General features: G+C 41.6%; 1 protein-coding gene across 3 annotated transcripts; it reads left to right on the forward strand.

Moving 5' to 3' along the window:
* Positions 1-894: 894 nt before the first annotated feature.
* On the forward strand, positions 895-14807 carry LOC127376510 (calphotin). 3 transcript variants are annotated; one of them, XM_051423457.1, is made up of 12 exons: positions 895-1023; positions 1118-1173; positions 3559-3981; positions 9423-9470; positions 10468-10512; positions 10734-11546; positions 12013-12045; positions 12190-12261; positions 12544-12651; positions 13285-13407; positions 13548-13744; positions 13895-14807. In XM_051423457.1, exons 2-11 carry the CDS (start codon positions 1129-1131, stop codon positions 13710-13712), a joined length of 1875 nt encoding a protein of 624 aa, XP_051279417.1. In that variant the 5' UTR covers positions 895-1023; positions 1118-1128; the 3' UTR covers positions 13713-13744; positions 13895-14807. The 3 variants fall into 3 exon arrangements, with proteins under 3 accessions (XP_051279417.1, XP_051279416.1, XP_051279418.1); XM_051423456.1 differs by lacking the exon at positions 895-1023 and having other exon boundaries at positions 1030-1173; XM_051423458.1 differs by lacking the exons at positions 895-1023; positions 1118-1173; positions 3559-3981 and adding an exon at positions 6077-6444.
* The last annotated feature ends 538 nt before the right edge of the window (positions 14808-15345 follow it).

Raw genomic sequence — 15345 nt, forward strand, 5'->3', positions numbered from 1 at the left:
AATTCCCCTTGAACTCTTTCTAAGAGGCGGACTGTAACAGCATTACTTTAAGATTTGCAGTCTGGTGACTTCCAGTGACAGAAACATCAGTGGTTCAACAGCAGCTGTATGTTTTGCTGAAGTTTTCTTGAGCTACAGTGACACATGGAATGAGCGCCATGGACGTGCTGGAGACATGTAGAAGCATTTTGCATGTAATCCATCTGCACTCACACTGTTGAAGAATAAATCAAGTTGCAAGCCTTCAGGCGAGACTGCCATGTTGTATAACATCAGTTTGAATATAACAGCAGCAGCTAAACAAAACCCCTCCTCCCAAAAATGAAAACTTATCTCACTTAAGTAAAGAAACACATTTATGAAAGTCAGTGTTTCTTTAACATGATTAGGACAATGAATGACATAATAAAACTTTCCCTCTTCTGTAATTATGCAGGAGTACAGTTGTACACAAGTATGGAGACAATGGGTGCTCACAACTGATGCAGTGCAGGGGGGCGGTGGGCGTAAACACATGTGCATGTTTTCTTTCTCTTTATTCCCTGAATAAGATGCGCACAATGAAAACTATTCTCTGGCTTCACGATTGAATGAATTCAAAAGAGTTGACAGTAGCACACACTGTTTTGTATTCAAATGGCTCTTTGTGCGCATTTTTATCAAGAATAAGATTTGAATGATAGCATGCTTTATGTTCTTCTCCAAACATATAGTAGTTACAAAATATTTTAGAGCACATGTGGCGTTGTTACCATGTGCTTGAGTCAAAAAGTATTTCTAACTGCTCCATGAAAGGGGGTGTGGCACTCTGCAAGCCCATGGGCCACTCTCTCTCTCTGCTTTGATGGAGGGGTTACATAACATATCCCACCATCCAGCCAATAGGTAGCCCAACTCTGATACAATCATCTCACTGAGCTGTCGTGCACGTGCATGTGTGTTGGGGGGGGGGACGTGTATGTGTGTCTGCCTCTCCACGCCCCCCATCTTTCATCCCAGTCCTCCCATAGGTTCGGTTCAAAGGTAAGAGATCGACCCGGGGCTCTATAAAGATCCAGTTTGTTCACTCTGCCTTTCTGCTCGCTTCATTTCTTGGGTTCTGTCTTGTTTTCACCAGCACGCACCAAAATGCCCAGCAAGAGGAAGAAGAACAAGCGTCGCATGAGGAGGGTGGTAAGTGGTGGCAGGCGCGCATCATTTCCCTTATATTTGTTGTTCTCATCATGAGCATATTCAAAGTCTTTAGGATCTTAATTATAATGTGAGCTCAAGTGAGTTTGTCGGGACTTTTTTCCCTCCGAAAATGTGTCAGTTTTGATGCTGGTGGCTATTTAAACTCTGTGCGTCTCCGTCTCCGTTTTTCCAAATGACATACAATTGTTTTTACTGTAAGCTGTAGTGGCTGCTGATGCATACAAATACAAATAATGCTCATGATGTAACAGAAAGGTAAAAAAAAATAGACGAGATGTTTTTTTTTTCCTTTTATTGGCACATCGGTTTGTTTTCATTCTGTAACAATCATTTTGACTTTTCTTACGTTTTCTTCTCTTGTGACGCACTCAACTCCGAGGAGCGCTCCAAGCTCTGTGCGTAAAACCTCTCAAAGATGTATGGCTGCACCGAAAATGCACATGAAAAGGAATTATATTGAAATGATACAGTTCATTTCAGTAGCACGACATATCAAGCTCAAGATCAGATGAAGATGCATCTGTCTCTGCTATTAAGTACAAGAGACAAAGAAACTTCTTGGCTTTACACCCGCGCGCCACGTGCGCTCTGCATAAAATGGTGAAATGCTGGGATGTACATTCCAGGTTTATGTATTTCTATTCTCATTAAACCTCAAAAGTACCACATTCACTTACAATGATACACTTATTATGTTTAACTAATTACATAATTAAATACACTGAAGGCGCAGCACCGATGACATGATGATTGGAATGTTGGCTCGCCCCACCCCCCTTAGGTAACTGAGAGAAATTATACTTCTGAACATTCAGTGCCCAAAAGAGATCTAGTGGGCGTGGCAGAGAGGGGGGAGGGGTCTATAATAAATCAGAAATAACACCAGAAGTTCCAATTTTTCAGAGGGCAGAGGTTACTCCACACAAACACCATTCCCCCAAAATTCTTATCTAGTTCTTTTCTAATCATAATAATTGATTGTTTCAAATCAGGCTATATTATCTAATTTCAACTTAAAAAGTATCCCTTGCTTCACCACTGAAGGCCCACTTGAAGCCCAGTCCTTCAGCTCTTGGAAGACTTGTCCGTATGAAGTTTGTGGCATTCTTCCTCAGCCACCCCCCCTTAAGCCTCTCACTGGCTGGCCAGTCTGAGACTCTCAACAACACACAACTGTATTTGGTAGTGTGCTGGCCGAAGGAATGTCTTGCCTTAGTTTTGCCAGATTGGTGTCTGCACAATCTCTCTGAGAGTCTGCCAGTGACACTCAGATAAAAATGGCCCCTGCAGTAACTTACAGCAGGGTGTTATCACTAATTCCCTCAGAGATATCAGAGCACAGGAGGGGAAGGAGCAGCTGGGCACTCGAAGAAGTCAAACTGAGTGCTCTCCTTTGGCAACACATACCTTTGTATGCAAACAAACCCTCTTTGATAAAAAAGTGTTTCTTTCCAAGGGTGTCTGGGCATCATTAATAAAGCCCAGGGAAGACAATTAACAACTTAAAGTTAATTTAAATGTATATTTTACATGGTGGTACTGTGGTTTGCATTTCTGGATAGAGAGATATTATTGGGCAAAGATGAGGGAGGGGATGTTTTGATGGTGGCTAGATGGACACACACGCCTCGTTGGCTTACAGTATTGGTCTAGCACTGCGAATGCCCAACTGGCTGTCGGTCTCACAAAAGCATTTTCGGAGAGTGATTGTAACCTGATTATAACCTGATTATGATGTGATTAGGTCCACTGTCTGGCCCGCAGGGCACCCAGCAGTGCTGCTGACTCGCGCGGTTTCCATTCCCGCTTCACCAGACCTGTCAGGACTGCTCTGATTCAACTAATTACCTCCCATTATCTAACTAGCTTTGCTGGGCCCACTCCCAGTCACCCAGCCCCTCCCTCCAGTGGTCTGTGCTCCTAAAATCTCCATTAAAGCCAGAGGGGGTTTTGTCCAGAGCTGAAAAACATGTTAGAATTGGCTGGGAAGGCATGCGCGGTATTCCTGCAGACAGAAATGTGACACGAACAAACCCCAGACTGACAACAACATCAGTATCTGGACACAATGAGAGCATGAGTAGCATACCCCTTAAACTCCCATTATTATTTTTTATTCCACCTCCATCAATTAGCAGTTAGCTTTAGATACTCGATGCATCTTTGAATTCACTGTAAATTGTCACACTAAGTAAGTACCCAAGAGGGTGACCTAATTTAATTGAACTAATATAATTTTCTGTAGCACAATGAGTCAAAGCTTGAGGATTAATGCATGAAAAGAAACTTAAATAGTGGCTCCAACTATAATAACACGACAACAATCATTAACCCTGATGTTTTTGTGTATTTTCCACCTTGCAGCAGGCCCAGAGGAGAGCCCTCGAAGAGCAGCATGCATCCAACCCACCAGTCAAGGCAACCCCCGGGATTGCAGTGAGTGCGCCCCCTGGAGCAACCCCAAAGAAAGCGACTAAAACTCCAGCACCAAAAAAGATTCCAGCGGCCGTTCCCATTGCCGTCCCCATTGTGGAGACTCCAAAAGTAGAACTAAAACCAGTTGTGAAAGAACCTGTCGCAGTGCCTGTCCCAGTCAGAGTAGAGGCACCAGAACCAGAGCCTGTAGTGTTGGAACAGACACCAGCAGAAGTCAAGGTTGAAGTCCCAGCCCCGGTCACTGAAGCAGCACCAGTCGTTGAGTCTCCACCAGTGGAGTCCACTGTAGTTGAAGCTGAGATAGTACAGGAGGCTGAACCTATCATTCCTGAAACAGAACCAGTACCTGAGGTAAGAACATTATCCCTAGAAAATCAACATATCAACCAATGTTCAGGTTAAAGCAATATTTATGGAATTAATCTTCTCATCTTCCTCTGTAGGTCCTCTGGTGGGGACCTATGAGTGTAGATATTAACAGGAGAATAAGGCATGATATGGCATGATAATTTACCTGGCAATTTTGAATCAACCAGATCTTGCATTAGAATTTGTGATAGTTTTTGGTGTCTCAATTTGTAGAAATCCTAGAGTGAGCTTCTTACATTTTAAAGCTTTGTTTATACTTGCACGAGACACTGCACCTCCACAGAGGTGTTTGTTGCAATATTCTCCGAAACGCCAAGGGGCGTACAAACAAAATATTCTCTGAAAAAGTAAGAAGTGTTATCAGAAGAACGTCATTTCCAACATGGCTACACACGCTGCTTAGCAACACTGACGTACTGCCAAACATTGCATTTGTTAACTGTAATTGCTGTTGCTTACTTCCAAATCAAAATTGTTCAGAGTCATATGGGATTCTCTAGAGACATCTTACCAAGTGTATTTCTTCTGTAGGTAATGAGCTGTAGAAAGTTAAGTATGTTTAAAAAAAGGTGCATGCAGTTGCCAGGGAGGGGTATTTTGCCAGGTTAGATGCTTGTTATTTTGGAATGTCCTGATAGACAAATAATCTTTAGTAGGTTGCATTTTGCCAATGGTTTGCAGGAAAGAGACACCTTTCAGCAGCTGTTTCTGTATATAGAATGTCAATGTAAGTTTTGGTTTTGTGGACGACCAGTTTAGATGCTGTTTAGTCAGATGGTATGTGCTGTGGCTGGGTCCTTAAGGGAGAAGGGAGGTGGAATTGGTGGGGGTGGAAGGCAGAAGGAACAACATGTTCCATTTAGCAAAGAGGTGAAAAGTAGGAGAGGGATAAGAAGGCTCCGTAAGTGGGGGACTAGGTGGAGCGTTTTCAGCAGTCCTTATACATCATTACCTAATTTCTGTGCCGCTAAACATGTTTATGTCTTTGAAATTGTACTTTTTGAATAAGCTGATTGGATAAGACAGATAGGGAGATCTAAAGGCTCTCTAAACATATGTATTTATTACCATGCTGTTGGGCAGGAGTTTTTTCATTTTGCATTTTTGTAATGTACTATCGATTAAGTTTTGAGTTTTAAAGTCAATGAAGTTGGTGAATGGGATGAAACAGCTTGTAGTTTGTCCACTGTTGTATTGAAAGAAATGCATGGCTATTGGCTATTTATTTTGCAAAGTTATAGCTTATATTTTATCTTTACTGTACACCGAGCTGTGTACTAAAAAAGCATTTCACTAAATAATTGTGTTTACCTTCAAAATCTATACATTTTCATTTGCAAAAAAAAAAACAAATGGTCTTTGTTGTGTCATGTAGCCATCGTCCACACACTTTGGGAACAGAATGTTCTGTTTCCGCCAGTAGACTGCAGGCTATGTGCAAACACACACACACACACAAGCTGCACACTGCACATATATGTACATCTGTGTGTTGAAACTAAGCCCACACACACACACACTTGGAAATGCACACACACACACATACACACACTAAATGAATGGTCTTTGCTCTCAGTAACTGAGCTATGACCACATATGGGGCACATGTATGTGCTCACATGTGCTGCAGCGTGCATGTGAGTGCATGATGCATCCCCGAGGACGGGTGTAAGAGGAGACAGTGTTATCAGTGGCTTGGCCATTTGCTACAATGTCACTCAGTGCCAGTCTGTTCTCCAGTAATCCTTGGGTTAATATATATGTATATATGTGTATATATATATATATATATATATATATATATATATATATATATATTTTATTGGTGGTTTTGATTGAAACCTCTTAGTTTTATGCTCTACCCACTGAGCTATAGAGGACCAATAAAGACATTTCTATTGGAGATGGACTGCCCATTATTGTATAGTTGTTAAGTTAAGCTCTGGCAGTATCCACCCCCCTCCCTGTCCCTCCCTCCCTCCCTCCCACCACACCACCCACCTCTCTTTTTCCTCCCCTCTTTCCTGGCTTTTCGACTGCTCCTTCACCGCTCGCAGATGTGCTAGATTCAGCTCAGACTCTCACAAACACGCGCAGACACTTATTTGCACCTTTGCTAAACTAAAATTTTGTCAGTGCCGGCTGTAACTGCACACACATACTGTAGCAGGTTAAAAAAAAAGTAACATTTTACTTGCTTTGTTTTATGATCTTTTCTCAATTTTGACTTTATGAAACTTTGCTCACAGACAGCTCATACACTTGAGGCCACAGTCCTGCAAGAAAGTGTTTCACTTAGTGGCACCACGTGTCAGGCTAGAGTCGGCAAGGCTGGTCGATAGGTGATAGAAATCAGAGCAGGTATAAATGGGGCTCGTATTCAGCTGGCTTTGGGACAAAAGAGAGGCGGCCCCTCCGCTTCTTGGTGTCACCACGGAGAGTCAGGTATGTATAAACCCACCACCCAGTCCACCCAGAACTGCTGAATGTGTTTCATTTCTCTGTGGCCTGTAGCGACGGTGGGTGTGTCTCCTGCCGAGGCTGAACATTTTGTACCAGCTTGCTCCCTCTGTGTTCCTGCAGCCCTGTACTCCTCCCCTCCATCAGTCCCTCACCCCTCTTTCCCTTGTAAATTCACCCTCACTCCTCACTCTTCCTCTGCCCCCCCCCTTCCACTACTCCCACCTTCCCTTCTTCTACCCTCACACCCCACACCCCACCCCCAACATCCCCTGCTCTCGTCTCCTCCTGTCCTATGGCAACCTAGGGATCCTCATTAGCTAGTCTACACAGCACGTGCACTCGTACATCCATGTGTCCCCCTTTTATCATTTGGGGGAAGGTAGAATAGTGAGTTCTGTTTTGGGATGTGGGGATACTCAAGTGTGTGTCTGTGTATATCTGTAATTGTGTAGTTTAGCCTTTGGTATTTGGTGTGTTGGAAGAGGAGCTTACAGACAGCTGTCACAACCTTCAAAGTATGTGACAAATTCTAGTGAGGGGATGACTTACAATGTACATTTGCTTCCCGTGCCCTCAATGAAAATGCTCATTACAGCTCCCTTGCAAATGATTAGTAAGCTTATTTCCTTGTATCACATTATACTTGGTAGCCAGAAGCCTCTTTTACATGGGAATCTTATAAAATGTCCGAACACATAATGGGGGGCATTCTGCCCCTGCGCCGACGACAGAGAAAGACGGGGCCCCGAAGCTGTTGGGTTACACGTCACACCTGTTTTGCTTCAGGAATGCCAGATCTAAAATCTCGCACTGGGGCAGCATTATCAGTGTAGAACAACAAAGCCAGCATATTGCCAGGTCTTCTTCACGGCAGTATTGCAGGATCTCTGTGTAAAAAGGGCCAGAGTGAGAAAATAGTGTCCAAAAACGATGTGCGAAGTGATCCTTTTAACGAAATTATCACCTTGTGGCAAAGCACGTGAGGGCACCGGACCTTCCTCCCCCCCAGTGTCCAGCCTTCTTCCACATACTTTCAACCACCCACAACTCTTATGGACTTGTGTTCGGGGACACTATAGGGCTTTGTTAACTAACCATACACATTTGAGTACAGTCAAAACTCTTCCTTTTAGTTTTTAAGTATATTTAACAACTCTCCTTTCATACTAAGAATTCATTAAGTAAGCTGCTGTTTTCCTTTTTTTACTTTGTAGTTGTCTTGGCAAATAAGGAAGAATTAAACTTGGCAAACTAGTTTTTAAACTGTTACATGGCTATCTAGAGCCTAAAGCCTAAATATCTGTGTGAGAGCCTAAATGTGGTTGGAACAAAGAGATCATTGCACTGCAGGCACATTATGTCCCCCTTTATGGGTTAAATGGTCAATGTAAAAAGTGTCTGTTTCTAGATCAGCTTTGATTTGTGCTGGATTTGTCTAGCAGGGCCGATGAGGAAGGATCTGTGTGCAGATCAGTTTGGTACACAGTGTTCTGGTGCTGGGACAGAATGGAGGGGGGTGTGTATTTTATGTACACGTGTGTGCATACGTGTGTGTGTGTGTGTGTGTGTGTGTGTTTTCCTGTCAAGCAAAGGAAGGCCCTATAGTCCACCTCCCTCACTCTTTACTTCCCTCCTCCTTTCTCTCCCCTATACCATCCCCCCCAAAGCTATATAGCTGGAGAGTATATATTTACCCTTCTCAGCCATACGTGCACTTTGCCCACTTTGCTTTTGTTCAGAAGTTTTAAAATCTTGGAGAGCAGGATTCCTTACCTCCCAGTAACACAGTGCAGAGAAAGAGGTGGAGATTGATGGTCAAGTAACTCAAGTGTAACCACAAGCTTTTGAACTGTCTACTGTTCTAACTATTGTAGATAAAGGGACTTAGGTGATTTTGGTCAGTGGAGGATTGGCCTGTTCGTGACTAGGAGTAGCAGCATGCATACTGCAAACTTGGCCTACATTGAAGACAAGCTGGTACTAGACAGCCTAAATAATTTACTGTTGGACTATGAACATTTACAATATTTATGTGCTGTTTCCTGCGAATGCCACAATAGCTCAACAGACTTGGATGCACAGTGGGTGCCGCCGCCAGTGGCCATTTAGGCTACTGCCAACCGTTCCAGTAAATAGACAGATAGATAGACTCTTTATTGTCCTTTCCAGGAAATCTGTTGCCACAATCTGTACATAATCTGTGGCATCAAAAAAATTAGGAAAATATGGGTGACCTCTGTCATTATCTTACCATTAACTAGAAAATAAGTATTTCTTAGTAATGCCAATAAAAGTACTTGTTCTTGTTCTGGTAAAGATTTGTTGTCTTGCTCAAGGACACTGCAGTTTAATAAATAAAAGATGTGGAGTTTAAATTTGTGTGGGGTTTTGGAGTAAGGACCGGATGACAAAGGTAGTTTAATAAGGTGAATGAGCACATTTTCTAAATCTGAGCTGGATTGTAGAAACGGAGATGAGAAATGGGCGTACCAGCCTCCCATTGTGCTATTGGTTGTAAAATTCCTGTAGGACGTATAATGTTCCTCCCCTCCTCCTGAGCTACAACTACACTCACACAGAAAGCATACTGTAAGACGAGTGTGTGCATTAAACCTGCTAAGACTCTTTCTGTTAAACACCTCGAGGCCGCCACAGCTATGGTTCGGCTGACAAGCTTCTGAGTAGAAAATTATTCTGCTTGGGGCACATTTTTAGGGCCGGTGTGGGTGCCCCTCCCAAAATGTGACCTTAAACAAAAAAAAAACAAAAAAACAAACAAGCAGTGTAACATGAGGCAAGGATTTTAAATTTCCTGTAAATGCTCGTTAATAAATTCCTGTGTGCCTTTTTTAATGAGATGTACTTTCTACTATCTCCGCTCTATTTTATTAGATTAAATACATGTATATCTTAATAATTGTTTTACTGATTTGTGAATAAACTTTCTTTTTCCTCCATAGGTCATACCCCCAGCTGAGGCTCCAGTGGAGGCTCCTGCTGGGACTGAGGTAAAACAAACCTTTTGCCAAGCATTTCATTTTCACACACACACAGAACCCCATTTTCTGAGTCTCTGACCTCAACTTGCTCAGGCAGTATATCTTTGTGGGATAAGCCAGAGGCAGGTTTCACAGGTGTGAACGAGTATGAGCAGAGAAAATTGAAGCATTTCAAGTGAGACCTGTTTTGATTTTTGAACAGTTTACAGAGACAACTTCAAATGTCAGCGTGTTTGCTGTTTTAATTGCCAAGCTGTCAAAGGAAAACAGTTAAAGACATGACTCCCTCTATATTTGCAAGCTAACCACACAGCCCTTCTATAAAGCATAATACAGTACATTCATTAAGTACAAAAAGCTGTCTTTAAGGTAACACATTTCAGTGTATGTGTTGGTTTTGCTCATAAGTCACACCAGAACAGTGTAACCTGAGTAACTCACAGTTTCCACTCAAGTTTTGTGAGTTTATAGCAGCAGTAACTGGACAAGAGACAACCCTTTCAATGGAAAAGTTTTTAAAATTCTGTGACATAAGCCTCACACCTAACAAATAACAACCACCTCAGGTCTCCTTCTCTTATATAACACAGAACTCAGATCACAGCCTGGCTCACCTATTCCAAATGTTTTCAGAGAAAAAAAAACATAAAGAAACAGAGGCTCGTTCATGGATTGAAAATGCTAAAAAAGATTTATGACTTTTATGGGTCTGCAAGCAATTCATCACATAAATGACCTTATTGATGATTATTACTGACCAAAAACAACATAAAATTGCACTTAATAACTCTAATTGAGTGATTTAAGCTCTGCAATTGGTGTGGAAGTTGCAACTAGGCAACCAGTCCTCAGAAACACAGCTAGGTACAATTGTTCAAAGATGACTTTAGGTTGTAGGTTGAATTCACTACAGCCACCATCTTGCTGTTGCTCTATTCATCTGTCTGTCCATGTATTGATCAGTTTATCCATTTTCTAAAGTGTGTTTTTATTTGTTATTCTCCAGATTCAGACAGAGGAGACCTTAATCATAACCACAGAGACTGAACAGGTAAGACTGATCTTCTTATTGACAGCATGGTTTGATGTATCATTATAAACTCTGTAGTCCTGATCATGCATGTTAGGTCAGTACATTTGTCTGTATTATATTCTTGTCCAGTAACAAAAACTTGGTTGATCAATGATTTATACGGATGACATGTCTATTCGTTTCATTGTTGCATGTTGCATGGTTCCTTAATGTGTGCCATGTTGATTTTGCATGTGCAGACGCATAATGTCTGCGAGCCAGAGACTGAATTGGAGGCTGAGGCTGCGGCAGAGGAAGACACAGCCGTTGAGGCTGAGGTGGAGATGGCCGTCACAGAAGCCATTGAAGAACCAGTGGTAGAAGCACAGACTAGCGACCAGGTTTCCGCTGAAGCAGAACCTGCTGCAGATGAAGACGCAGATGCTGCAGTTGATGCAGATGTTGCAGACACTGTAGATGCTGCAGTTGATGCAGATGATGCAGATACTGTAGATGCTGCAGTTGATGCAGATACTGTGGATGCTGCAGTTGATGCAGATGTTGCAGATACTGTAGATGCTGCAGTTGATGCAGATGCTGCAGATGAGGTGGTTGCAGAAACAGCAGTGGAATCAGTGGAGAAGGCTGCAGATGAGGTGGTTGCAGAAACAGCAGTGGAATCAGTGGAGAAGGCTGCAGATGAGGCAGTTGCAGAAACAGCGGTGGAATCAGTGGAGAAGGCTGCAGATGAAGTGGTTACGGAAGCAGCAGTGGAATCAGTGGCGGAGGCTGCAGATGAAGTGGTTACGGAAGCAGCAGTGGAATCAGTGGCGGAGGCTGCAGATGAGGTGGTTGCAGAAGCAGTGGTGGAATCCGTGGAGAAGGCTGCAGATGAGGTGGTTATGGAAACAGTGGTGGAATCAGTGGTGGAGGTTGTCACAGAGGTACCTGAGCCAGAACAGGTGACTGAACCCATTGTCAGTCCTGCATCCCCGGAAGAGGATGACGCTGAAGTAGAAGTGTTGGCTGAAGAGGCGACTGAAGTCCCAGCTGAGCCTGTTACAATGACAGAGGTGCTGAATTGATAAAAAAAATACTTTCCTCTTCACTCTTTTTCTTATCTTCTTCCAAGAAAACACAAAAAAGAAGTGCCTTATTGACTTTTAGGTAGTTTTTACGTTTTTATTTTGTGATCGTCCGTTGCTTGTTGTGTGCAGAATGTGGCTTGGAACATTTGTTATTGTGGAAGCTCCCCATCATCCATTTATCATTCAGTAGTATTAGTAGTATTGCTAGAATTTTTTTCCTAAATAACAAATAAAAGAAAGCTTTTTCTTTTCTTTTTAGCATCTTAAAACTCTAAATAATTACAAGTTAGATTTTTTCCCATTGGTTAGGTTATCAGACAAAGTAGAACTTTCTCAATAGCTAAATCTTCTTCTGGCATGTTTCTTCAATTACATAATGTAATGTAACTTAACAGCAGACTAACTAAGACCAAGAACTTACTCTGTCCTGCTGTTTGTTTGTGTACTCCAGGATGCTCAAGTCCAATCTGTGGAAATCCCAGAGGTGAGTATTTTATTCTTTCTCCCCATCAAGAAATTCGTCATATGGTTGAAAACATTTTATTTATTAGCTTTCATTCGTATAAAAAGTTTTGACTGTATACTGCATGTATAAATATTGACATGACAGTATCTCTTGTCTCACCAGGTGCCAGTCGCCGTCCCTGAGGCTCCGGTTGTAGAGAATAGTATAGAAGTCCCTGTAACTGAAGTCAAAGAGGTAACGCCCAAACTCCTCATGTCATGCAACAGCTTTAGATGACTGCTTTCTACAATACACCCTGAAATCAGAATTGTATTGGTTATGCTATTACTAAGTCTCCAAACTGTTCTATGTTACTATTATAATATAATTTGATAAAAAATTCAACATCCTTCTCTCATACATTTTCTCCTGGGATGCTGGCTAATTATTTCCCCTCATTCACTTTGTCTATATGTGTGCTGGTATGTGGAAAATCTTTGTATTCTTTCTCACCTTGTTCCCTACATCTTGCTCCAGGCTCCTGCCACCCTGGAGACTGCCGACAGCCTAGTCGATGACTTTGTTGTCACAGAATCTGCCTCTGCAGTGGAGGTTGCCATTGCTGAGTCTGCTGCTGTCAAGCCGGTGAGAACTACTTGAGGAATTTATCACAACACACAGTTGTTACAGTTAATAAGCTACATCCTTCAAGTCCCAGGAAAATTGGCATTTCGTTGGCATTCTGCCTCTGTGATCAGAATAGTTGCAGTTAAAACAGCAAAGCTAACCTGAGTGGTTGCATTAGGCCCCATGGCCACCAGAGGGCCACAAAACAATGTAATTCATAACATGTTTGAACATTTATATATATGTGTATAGAGCAATATTATATTTCAGTATCATTCAGCTTTACTTGAATCAAATGGTTTTAACCATTAATTGGTTTATATAATTGCACATTTTAAAAAGTTAATTTTAAAAATGTCCCAAATTACAGTTTATTGTAACACATATAGCACATTTCTAATGCATATTGTGGTAGGATATAGTGTGATGAGGCACTATTTAATATTATTCAGGTTGGTTCAAACAAGTACAGTTACGTCTAGTGCATTATTGGTGTAGTTAGAGAAGTAACTGTCAACTTAGTGTAATTTTCTTTCATGTTGACATAAATCTGTTGTGTTGCTTCTTGAAACAATGCCATGTTTAATGATGTTTTTACAAATCTAATGCTTAGTTTTTTAACCGGCACCTCTCTCTGCTTGATATATTTAGGAAATTGTTGAAATTAGTGACACCATCAACAGCCAATCAGAATCTATGGATGTGACACCCGCTGAGTCTGAGCCTGCCCCTGTCCCTGCTCCTGTCCCTGTCCCTGCAGAGGAAATTGTCATTGTGAGTTACTGTCAAGCTTTTATAATTTCATATAGACTAACTATCCGGTTTGGTGTATTGTAAAAATTGTTTGATCATAGCTTAAAAACACACATATTTATTATTAAACCACCTAACCTCCTCTCTCCTTTTCTTTCTAGGATGCCACTGCTGAGCAGAAATGTCTGGATGTGCTGTCAGAAGAGCCTAAGTCAGAAATCTGTGACATGCCGTGTCAGATGCAGCTTGCTGTGGAGTCTGTGGAGATGTCAGTGGAGGCATCGCTGAATGGACACATTGTTCCAGAGGTCTCCATTGAGGGCTAGATGCATATCACACAGCTTGGAAGACCTTTTCTGTAAGTAAAATAATGAATTCAGTCCTTTATCACATTGATTGGATCTCAGTTCTTAGTTTTTTTTTTTACTCTTTGTTTTTAACCTTTAAATTACTCAGTTTACACAACATCCACTAACCAGGCCTCTGTATTCTTCTTTGTCTCTTTTAGATTCCCCTTTGGTCATTTGGAGGACTCAAAGCTTTACAGGGAGTCAACCAGCTGGCATTTTAAATTTTTTAGGGCTTATGACAGAACCGCCAGGAAATTGAAGGGACATCCACACTTTGAAGTGCCTTTTCCGGCCGTTGTTCCTGTCAAAACACCAAACCAGATGTCAACACACCAAAACTGATGCATTCAAGGCAGCACAACAGACTGTTGTCATACGTGTGTGGAAATGGAAACAAACATATTGTTGCTCTTTTTTTTGTGTTTCTCCCACAAAGCACATACAGTGAATTTGCATTAGCAGTGGAAGTGGAAGTGCTCAAGAGATGGAGGTTCCTAAAACAAGATAAATGGCAGCGCCTGATATTTCTTGGCATGTTCCCATCTCTCCAGAACATCTGCTTCCATGCTGCATACACTCAGTGCATGTGAATTCTGTAGCACTGATACATTTTGCTATAGTTTGTACTTGAGTCTATGTTCATATGAGTGGGAGGGACAACATTTCAGAATCACAGATTTTGCGCACCAGACCATTTTTACTCTCAAAGAGACACGTCTGCTAACTTCCACCTTCGCCTTAATTTCTGTCCCCTTCTCTGTCCTCCAGTTCTCCTCTCTGCCTCAACTATGTGTCAATTCTAAGGTTAGTGTGATGCTAAAACACGGTTCTGGATTTTATGGCTGCTGCAGCCTGGAGTTTGAGGGGACAAACTGAGAGGTCATTTTCCGTTTCTTTTTTTCTCACTTTCTCCTTTTTTAAATCCATTTTGTATAGACCATATGATGTGTTACAGTTTTGTGTTCAAAGCCTGTGCTCTGGAGGGAAAATGTAATGTGATCTGTTCATGTGGATCTCTGTTGGGCTGATTTGATCCACCTTTGAAATAAAGCTGTATCTCATCGTGATAAAGGAGTGATTCTTTTACTTTCTATGCACCGAGCTCATGAAATACACAGAATGGAGGAGCGATACTGTATATGTGGGCTTCATTTCCAGTTCCGATCTGTACTGGCAATAACAAAAGCTTTTGATAGCTTTCAAAGATGCAACATTTGAAAAAAAATGTATTTTCAACTTTGTTTTCTGGCACACGGGAAATTAGTAAAATTAAGTTTTGATCACTAAGAAATAATTGTAGCTAAAGGAGGCAAAGAATAAGCTGACAAATTGACTATTAAAAGGTTAAAAAAAAAAAGCCAAAAAAAGGCTTTGACTATGACATTTTGCAGTGTTTGCACCCAAGCCTTTTGTTAACCCTGAAGATTGTCTAAAAGGTCATGCATACTTTTATTTTGACGTTTTGGTACTGGGCTGGGTACAAAATTACTCTCAACCCTTTACCATAGAGTAAACTTAATAGTAATGTTTTAGACCATGGATTATACTTTTAACTCCAAAAGTGGTATTAGCATTTGCTTGGCTATATTTTTAAAAACAAACAATATTT

Source organism: Dicentrarchus labrax, unplaced genomic scaffold, assembly GCF_905237075.1.
Source record: "Dicentrarchus labrax unplaced genomic scaffold, dlabrax2021, whole genome shotgun sequence".
NCBI lineage: Eukaryota > Metazoa > Chordata > Actinopteri > Moronidae > Dicentrarchus > Dicentrarchus labrax.